Here is a 9,845-nt window from a genome sequence, read left to right on the forward strand (position 1 = left end):
CTCAGAGTGTGCGGTAAATAAATCTCACTTCTATATAATTGCCTGCAAATCAAACAAAATTGTATAGTAAGTTCGATCAAAAAGATGTTGACAAGAATTCAAATTCATAACCATTCAAATATGAAAATTTTCTTCTTAATGACTAGTCGAAACTAACCATAAATGAACTTATTGGATTTCAATTAGTTATTTTGGTTACCGAAAAATCAAATTTACCAATACCAAACATACCTTGAAAAATGATCTTCTAATGGCCAATCAAAACCAACCGAAAATTAACCAATCAGACTTTCAGTTAATTATTTTGCTTGCCAAAAAAATAGAATTCATTTCCCTAGATCAATGGTCTAGTGGTCGAATAGTTGTACTTGAAACTCTTCTCAAAGGACAAGTGGAGCTAGATTTGAACCCCACTATAGACAATCTCAAAATGACCTCCACCAATTGGGTATGGGATTAGCATTACTGCATTAGGCTCAGTTTATTTTAGAGCTTGGAGCTCGAGATATTCTATTTACATTCTCATGGATCTGAAAAATGACTCAATTTTTATTAACACTTTCTCAAATCCATGATATTGTGAGTCTTACAATTAACATGCCATATCCTAATTCGTTAAACACCTATTAATTACTCGTATATTCCAAATAGTAAACCAATAATCCAACGCAAAGTACAAATTCCGGCCGGAGGACAATAGGATTCCGAATTTAAATAATACAACATACCAACTCGCTGGCGTAACCTTTGCGTGTTGCTTTCTTGTCTAAGAATCCCTTTTAGTTGCCGGTAGCACGTTACCAACATTATAGTACGTGACCACATATGCACAAACATATCATATGGCTTTATAAACATTTAATTTTCGCATTATTTTTCCTAAAAAGTTGAATCCTCAGCCCAACAGCCCCCACACTCCGACACCCTCAACTAAAACACATAAATTAAAGTTTTGCTTACTGCACACTGTTACTGATGAGACTCGACCATTGGTTATTCTTACCAAACTTCACGACCAATTGAGATGTCCAAGAAGCTAAGCCCCTCACTTTGAGAGGTTGGCTCCACACTGTTATTGGTAAGACTCGATCCCTGATTATTCTTCCTAAACTTTACCTGACCAGTTGAGATGCTCAAGAAACTAAGTCCCCTCACTTTGAAAGCTTGGCCCCACACTGTTACTAGTGAGAGTCAATCTCTAGTCATTCTTTTCAAACTTCACCTGACCAGTTGAAATTCTCATACGGACTTAATTTTGGCATTATATATGTCACGACAGAGGCCCAATTCCCTCACGCCACTATCAAAAGTCAAAACACTGCCATTTGTCATCCTCTCTCAACGATCACTAGCCATCAACAAGGGCTTATTGAAGGTGACAAGAGATGCAATAAGGAGAAGAAGAAATAGATAAGAAAATCCTTTAGGATGTGGAAGAGAACGGCCGGAGGGTGGTTGTCGCCGCCGTCTTCAAAGCTTGCATGGTTTACAGTGGTTGTGATTGCGGTTTTTGGGTTTGTGGTGTTTCGTGCCCAAAACTATTCCGCTTTGCTATTCACTTATCCTTACTTGAACACTCCGGTAGCCTCTCTAGCCGGCGTTCTCCGGCCGGAGAGCCAGAAGGGCGCCGGCGATTCAAGACTGGCGGCGGCGGAGAAATTAAACAAGGGATTGCCGCATGAGAGTAACGTTACCGGCGATTCAAGACTGACGGCGTTAATAGGGAAGGGGTTGTTGTTGCATGAGAGTAACGTTACCGGAGTTTCAAGACTGCCGGCGTTAGTGACGACGGAGGAGGAAATAGATAAGGGGCTGCATGAGAATAACGTTAACGGCGACGACGAGAGACAAAACGGCATATCTTTTGATGATTCCGAGGATTCGAGAAAACCGATGAAAAGGTATACGTATACCAACATGGAGATAATAGAAGCCGGTCTTGCCCGAGCTCGAGCTTCCATCTTAAACGGCGGCGGCGGCGGGACCCACACAAAAGATGATGACTCCGTCCCTCTGGGTCCCATGTACCGGAACGCTTCGTTCTTCCTCAGGTTCTTTACTTTCACAGAGAGATTAGAAACTGTAGTACTTTGCATTTTAGGTCACTTCAAAATAATTCATATATCTACTTTCCTAATTTAAAATTTTAAATATCACTAATTTTTCTCTCAATTTACTCTTTATTCTATTTTTAAAAATTTTTAAAATGATGAGCATATAAGATAGGTCCTACTTATTATGGTATACTATTTGTGTATAATTTTTAAATATAAAATTCATGGTGTCACGTGTGACCTTCTTAGCGAGATCATTTTTTCTGAATAATGATAAAAATTCACAACCATTTTCAAAAGATACGCATAATAAATATTATTTCTGTGTAATTATTGACAAACCACACATGAGAAATATTATTTCCCTGATGATAAAAAGTGGCATGTCATGTCACTCCTACCTTTATTCTTGATGATTTGACTTATTATGTTTGTTTAATTATTGAAGTTACTATTATGGTTTTAATTTTATCTCTATATCAAATTTTTTTTTTTTTTTTAGAAAATCCCTATATCAAATATTTAAATCATAGTTTAGTCATCAACTTGATCACAAATGGACAATTAAGGGTTATTCTTTTAAAGAATTAAAGGGATTTGTCAATTCCATTCCACATGTCGTCATAAATAAACTAATAGATATATGGATTGGATAACCCCATCATTTGTATCTTCAATTCCTCATGTTAGGATTATTGTATGTGTTTGACAAACATCGAGGGTGTGTTGGTCTTCTACTTGCTAGTGATACAATTGGAGTGTTGGTAGCAAATTATTTCGTGGACCCGCGTCCAAAATATACAATTTACATACTAAATATTCACAATTTATATACTGAATGTTCACAATATTAATTGTATACATTCAGTATGTAAATTGTGATTTCCGATTCCTACTATAAGTATAGGGGGTTAGCTGACTAGATAATATGGGCGCAGGAGCTACGAGGAAATGGAGAAAACATTGAAGGTGTATGTGTACGAGGATGGACAGCCGCCGGTGGCTCACTACGGTCCCTGCAAGAGCACATACGCAATCGAAGGTAATTTCATTCATGCAATGGATTTTAGCCCCTTTCGCACCAACGATCCCGACAAAGCCCACCTTTACTTCCTCCCCTTCAGCATCACCGTCCTCAGCAAACTGGTTTATGAACTAAACTCCCATGATTGGACTCCCATGAAGACAACTGCATTGGATTATGTCAACTCTGTTGCTCGCAAATACCCTTTCTGGAATCGCACTCTCGGCGCCGATCACTTCATACTTTCTTGCCATGATTGGGTCAGAACTCACAACTCTTAGCCTTCCTTAGCTTATTCCCACAATTTGGATGTTATGGGAAAATGGTCAAATATACACTTAAAACTTTATCTGGAAAATCAATTAAGTCCTTTTAAAAAGTGTAATTACACCCTTTAACATATTAAATTGGGGCAATGAAGCACAAAAAAAAAAAAGGTACCGTTCAAGCTTGAAAATCCGACGACCGGTAACTACTGTCGAACCGTCGCCGGTTGCCATTCCACGCAGAAGGTCCATGGGGAAGGTGACCACTGGTCGCCTTTCGCCGGGAATGGCAATCGGCGACGGTTCGACTATAGTTGGATTTTCAAGCCTCAACGGTAATAACCTGCAATAGCATGTCATTTACCTGTTTTCGGGCTTCATTTCCCCCAATTTAACATGTTACTGGTGTGAAGTCGTAACAAGGTAGCCGTAGGGAAACCTGTGGCTGGATTGAATCCTTATTTTATTTCGATATGCAGCTCCGCAAGCAAGGAGTGAGAGAACCAAAGGTGTAATTGTACTTCTTAAAAGTTTAGAGACTTAATTAACTTTTCAGATAAAATTTATGACTTATTTGACTATTTTTTGGATGTTAATTACCCGTAAGCCCACTAAAGCTCGAACACATAACCTTACTTTTGGAAGAGCCACTAGACCACACAGCCTGACTGTAATCTTTTTTTTTTACTGCAACTAATGTAGGGGCCGGAAATATCATTCGCAGTTCCAAATCTGCACAATAATTCCATCCGGGCATTATGCAACGCCAACACCTCAGAGCGCTTCGACCCGAAGAAAGATGTATCAATCCCAGAAATCTTCCTCCCGTCCGGCACGATGAAGGGCTTGCTCGGCGGCCCGTCACCGTCCAAACGCCCGGTCCTCGTCTTCTACGCGGGCGGGCTGCACGGCCCAGTCCGCCCAATTCTACTACAGCACTGGGAGAACAAAGACGAGGATGTTCAGGTCCACAGCTATCTCCCGAAGAACGTGTCATACCACGGAATGATGCGGAAAAGTAGGTTCTGCATTTGCCCTAGCGGGTACGAGGTTGCCAGTCCGAGAATGGTGGAGGCGCTATACATGGGGTGTGTCCCTGTGCTCATAAAAAGTGGCTACGTGGCGCCATTCAGTGACGTGTTGAATTGGAAGGCGTTTGCGGTTATTATTCCGGTGAAGGATATCCCTAACCTCAAGAAAATCTTGACGGGTATTTCGCAGAGACAGTATATAAGGATGCAGAGGAGAGGAGTTAAGGTTAGGAGGCATTTTGAGGTTAATTCTCCGCCTAAACGTTTTGATGTCTTCCACATGATTCTCCATTCCATTTGGCTTAGAAGGCTCAATGTTCGACTTCACCATGTCAATATGTAACACCTACTTTAATTAGGGTTCTTAATTGTCTAAATTTTTACAAAAAGTTTTCGTTTTTTTCTGGTACATAATTGTTTGGATCGGAGATGTTAGTTATTGTTTTTTATTCTTGTAATTTGTTGTAATGGTTTGCTCATGCATTGTAATAAAATTTTGAATAATTATGTGATTTGGTTGCATAATATAATATTGTGTATACTTATTGACAAAATAATTACAAACTTACCAGAAAATCATGTGATCTATTATTGTCTCTAGGTAAATTTGTGATTATACATAAATAACCGAGTAAATTTACTCCATTTGAATTGTTAACATTCAGTGTGTAAATTGTAGGGATGACAATTTGTCCCGTCCCAGACAGAGATACAGATAGGAAAAAATTCTGAGGAACGTGAACGGCGAAGAAGAATGTATAAAATTTTCCGTCGGAGACAGAGATGGGGATGGGAATATCCCTCGCCCCGCCTCGTTGCCATCTCTATTTGCCAAAAATAGAAACTGGGCCAAACATACTGGTCCATAGTTTCCATAACTATTGGATTCCCTAAGGAGCCCATTTAAGACAAACAAATCCAACGAAACAACAGGCCCATATCTTCATCACAGAAGGCCCATTCAAGGTCGTATATAAACGATTTTCGTTAGGTTTTCTTTTCCTGTATCGGCATCAACCTCTGCTAATCGGTTAACCGCTTCAGTAGTTCAGTAACCGCGGCCATGGTTCTCAAGTAAATCATCTTACCCTTCTCTCTCGCAGCACAACGTTTTATTTAGATTCAATTTCAAATGTTCTCTCTTTATGCATACAGATATGAGCGTGTATATACATATATCTGTCTCTGTATCCATATGTGTATAAATATTTTTGTGGCAGAGCTGTTTAATGAGCACTGCTTGCCATTCCATGAATAAAGATTTGATCTTTATCCAATTGGGTTAAAGTTTGATTGTAATTTCAGGACAGAACTCTGTCGTTTCAGTGGGGCGAAGATATATCCTGGGAAAGGCATAAGATTTGTGCGTGCAGATGCTCAGGTTGTTCTTGAATTGATAATTATCACTTTTTTTCCACCACAGCATTGTTAGTGTTTTATCCCCATTCTAACTATTTATAATGTTTGTTTCAGGTTTTCCTGTTTGCAAATTCAAAATGCAAAAGATATTTCCATAATAGGCTAAAGCCTTCCAAGCTTACTTGGACAGCAGTCTACAGAAAACAGCACAAGAAGGTGAGGAATGTTGAATGTTGAACTTGATAGATCTGTACACACGTGGTTTTTCTCGATTTAGCCTTTGATTCTAACAACCGAACACTCAATTAGGTAACGAAACCCAATTATGCACAAAAGACATTTAGGAAAGCAAATGTAGTCGAGCACTGGTATTAACAGCTTTTATAAGGTTGAGGGCATGAAGTTAACTTTGTCATAGTTCTTTGTGGTTTTTGGTGTAATCTAATTGATTATATATGACAGATATATGATATCTTAGGTATCAAAGTTATGTTGTATCCATTTTTGCCTAATTGGAGTTTTATTTGACACTGATAGGATCTTGCACAAGAGGCTGTTAAAAAGAGGAGAAGAACAACTAAGAAGCCCTACTCTAGATCAATTGTGGGTGCAACCTTGGAGGTTATCCAGAAGAAACGAGCTGAAAAACCCGAAGTTAGAGATGCTGCTAGGGAGGCTGCTCTCCGGTGTGTTTCTAATTGATTTCCCTTCTTTTTACGGCTTATGATTGTTTGCAAATGCTTGATACCATTTTCATTGTAAATAGCTTTTTTTTTTTCCTGACGAGTGTGCACACAATTTCTCTTCTGCTTTGTGTTGTGCAGTGAAATTAAGGAAAGGATCAAGAAGACTAAAGATGAGAAGAAGGCAAGGAAAGCAGAGGTGATGGCGAAGTCACAGAAAGCGGGGAAAGGCAATGTTCCCAAGGGCGGAGCATCAAAGGGTCCCAAGCTTGGAGGTGGAGGCGGGAAACGCTGAGCTGCCCATTGCTCATGTTCCTTCCCAATTTGAAGCAATAATGCCAGTTTTGTGGTTCGTTGATGAACCGAGTTTTGCTCTAGTCATTTCAGCATTGAAGTATTTATTTCCAGTTTTGCTGATACACAATCATTCAAGCCACCATAGATCATTCTCTAGTTCTTTTCCGGTATTCAGATTTGTTTAATCTTGATTATGCAACATGTTGGATGCACTGGTAGTTGTATGTGCACTCCACAACTCAATTTTGATGAATTACATAAGCTTTTTATTGGATTAGTATCTTAACATCCTCAGATATTGAGTCTCTTCATCTCTTTTTGTTGGTGTTTGAGATTTAAATGCAATCATGTGTTCTAAATGATTAAAGTAAACCATTAATAGAGCTGTAGAGTTGCCCAATTAGTCCAATAATCCGGAAAATAGATCCCGAGATAAGTATTTTAGAGAACTAACACGAGTCTGCCTGGTCCAAAAAAATGTCAGCTTAGCACACAAAAATTAACCTAATTGACTTGGTGGCATTGTGACTCGATTTCATTTACGCTATCAATTATATAAAAACATGAGTAGTCCATAGTAACAGCAATATCAGATACAGATTGGTTCCATCATGATAAGATTATAGCATCTAGCCTGCAGTAACCTAACTCCACTAATACCATAACCTAATTAACCTATTCTCATCTTATAATCTAAGTTAGGGCTTCATAATATCAACTTAGCTAAGCTCTAAACATCTAATTAATTCACTGATATGGAAGAGTTTCCCAGTACGATTGCATCAACGGATTGCATTCCTCAACATTGAAGGCGAAGTTGCAGTCAGCCATCTGATGGGTATTTGGCTGTAGAGCCCTGCAGTTTGAACTGGGAATCGATGTGCTCTCAACAGTCTCCTCCCCTGACATTTCTGTGTAGCCTGTGGAGACTTGCTTCTTTGTGGCTTGATCTTTGAGTATTGATCTTAGTGTCAACACCTTCTCAGACAAATCATAAAGTTCTAAGTTAGACTCACAGTAAGAGCGGCCTATTGGCCTTCTTGGTCAGCTATAGATAACCTATACTGGTTTACTCCCTTGTGGTTTTTTATTGGCTAAAGTTATAAGGTAGGGTTTATCTAGTGCACACCCCTCATGGAAGTGAAAATTGGAAAATTACCTCTTCTTGGAGCTTCTGTTTCTCTCTTGTGACAGCTTCAAAGTCGTGTTTGAGAGAATCATAGAGACGTTCCAGCTGCTTAGTCTTCCACCTAGCCCGTCTGTTCTGGAACCAAACAGCGATTTGCCTAGGTTGCAGCCCTAGCTCCTTGGCCAACCGTTGTTTCCTATCGGGGTCTAGTTTTATTTCATCTTGAAAATTGTTCTCTAACGACTCTAACTGATCGTTCGTCAACCTCTTCTTCTTGTCCATCGGGTTCCCAAAGCCGACGTGCTTCTCTAATGGCGGAAACAGTGCGTTATGGCTTTGCATTGCGTTCTTCATTTCTATGCTGCCTGATCCAAAATTACATTCATTCAGTGTCAACATTGTTTTATTTTTTGAAATTTCTACCATACCCTATAACTACACGCCCGAGTGGCCTTCAATTCGGCGCCCATTCTTAATGACAAGATTGTATTAGCGTGGCCTTGTTATGTTTCTTATAGTTTTCATATTTCGTTTCCTTATATCAAAAAAATTTAAAATGCTTTAAGGGTACGATGTAATTATCTAAAAATAGTAAGAATGTGCATGCTACATATTCAATTCAAATAAAAATAATAATAATAATAATTTTTTCATTTGGTATTATATGTATCAGGTTACATTTTACTTCTAGTTTTAATTTAGTTGTACAATATTTATACACATCGTTTATATATGATATAATGTTGTTTAATTATTGACAACTTTTAATAGACTGATTAGTTAGTGTTCTTCTATGGAATATAACCCAAAAATAAATGAAGATAATATTCTCACACTACTCGATATAAAGTTAAAGATTCTTTCAAAACTTTTTTAGTATGTACTCAAACAAGAGTTATTGGTGGTGTCAATTGATACATACAATAGACTTTCTTTAACAATTAACCATAATTCTTGCGCAAGCAAAAAAAAAAACAAAAAAAAAACAAACAAACAAACAAACAAATAACATTAATATTGTGCAAGTATATACATATAGTGTTGTAGGTTAAAAGTAGCTTAATCTACTAATTTAATTTAGACAAAACTAATATCATAATTTGATAGCATTTATCAAATTTATTATTACTCATTTATTTATCAGTTTTTTTCCATAAAATTTAAATATAAGTATAAACTTCAAACTTAAAAATTCATTTTCTCATTTTGAAAACCTGTGAAAGAGGTAAACTGAGGTAAACTAACATACAAAACGTCAAATATTTGTATGCTAATGTATCAAATCTATAACCATTTTTTGGTCAAATATATGTATGAGATAGATTTTGTAGAAAGAGATGAGAAGAAGGATGTTGTACCTGGATAGTGATCATAATTGTAACCGCAGAGGAAATTGAAAGAAACATCCTGGGACGTCGGCGGTTGACGAGGAACAAAAGGTATGGTGAAGTTGCCATTCCAGTCCATGCTTTTCGGACCTACCTACTTTAACCTCGATGCCTCGATAGATCAGGTAGATCTTTCTTCTTCAACGTATGTAACTCTACTATATTTCACTTCCCCACAAGACAAAAACTGATGTGCAAACTAAAACCTATATATATATATACACACACACACACTAATGGCCGCAGACCCTTTTCTTCTTCGTCCAGTAGCTAGGCTGCGCTATTAGCTAGGCAGCTCAAGAGTCTGGACCACAGAGAGAGAGACAGAAGAGAGATAAAGAGAGGGAGGGTTTCTTGTTTAAATTTAGTAAGGGTTTGGAGAAGCAAACTAAAGTGAAAAAAAAAAAAGTGAAAATATTAAAAGAATCCAAAATGAAATTTGTCTATTCCAAAGAATGTTATTCCATTCCTGACCTATTTCATCAACCAAACATGTCATTAATGTAAATGTTATTCGCGTTAATTAAAATTGAATTAGCCTAATAATGATGGGGATATAAGATTTTATACCTAAATTAAAGTGAAAACGACAATAACCCAGCATTTTAGATCAT

General features: G+C 37.8%; 3 protein-coding genes across 3 annotated transcripts; 2 read left to right on the plus strand and 1 right to left on the minus strand.

Moving 5' to 3' along the window:
* The first annotated feature begins 1,302 nt into the window (after nucleotides 1–1,302).
* Nucleotides 1,303–4,902, plus strand: LOC116005484 (probable glycosyltransferase At5g03795). The gene is made up of 3 exons (XM_031245687.1): nucleotides 1,303–2,051; nucleotides 2,993–3,338; nucleotides 4,047–4,902. Exons 1-3 carry the CDS (start codon nucleotides 1,429–1,431, stop codon nucleotides 4,716–4,718), a joined length of 1,641 nt encoding a protein of 546 aa, XP_031101547.1. The 5' UTR covers nucleotides 1,303–1,428; the 3' UTR covers nucleotides 4,719–4,902.
* A 408-nt stretch (nucleotides 4,903–5,310) lies between these two features.
* On the plus strand, nucleotides 5,311–7,008 carry LOC116007120 (60S ribosomal protein L24-like). The gene is made up of 5 exons (XM_031247715.1): nucleotides 5,311–5,449; nucleotides 5,681–5,756; nucleotides 5,849–5,950; nucleotides 6,272–6,420; nucleotides 6,559–7,008. The coding sequence occupies exons 1-5, from the start codon at nucleotides 5,439–5,441 to the stop codon at nucleotides 6,710–6,712; spliced, it is 492 nt and encodes a 163-aa protein (XP_031103575.1). The 5' UTR covers nucleotides 5,311–5,438; the 3' UTR covers nucleotides 6,713–7,008.
* A 246-nt stretch (nucleotides 7,009–7,254) lies between these two features.
* Nucleotides 7,255–9,438, minus strand: LOC116007578 (putative homeobox-leucine zipper protein ATHB-51). The gene is made up of 3 exons (XM_031248295.1): nucleotides 9,202–9,438; nucleotides 7,874–8,208; nucleotides 7,255–7,692 (listed from the first exon to the last, which is right to left on the minus strand). The coding sequence occupies exons 1-3, from the start codon at nucleotides 9,308–9,310 to the stop codon at nucleotides 7,462–7,464; spliced, it is 675 nt and encodes a 224-aa protein (XP_031104155.1). The 5' UTR covers nucleotides 9,311–9,438; the 3' UTR covers nucleotides 7,255–7,461.
* Nucleotides 9,439–9,845: the final 407 nt, after the last annotated feature.

This window comes from Ipomoea triloba, chromosome 15 (genome assembly GCF_003576645.1).
Source record: "Ipomoea triloba cultivar NCNSP0323 chromosome 15, ASM357664v1".
NCBI lineage: Eukaryota > Viridiplantae > Streptophyta > Magnoliopsida > Solanales > Convolvulaceae > Ipomoea > Ipomoea triloba.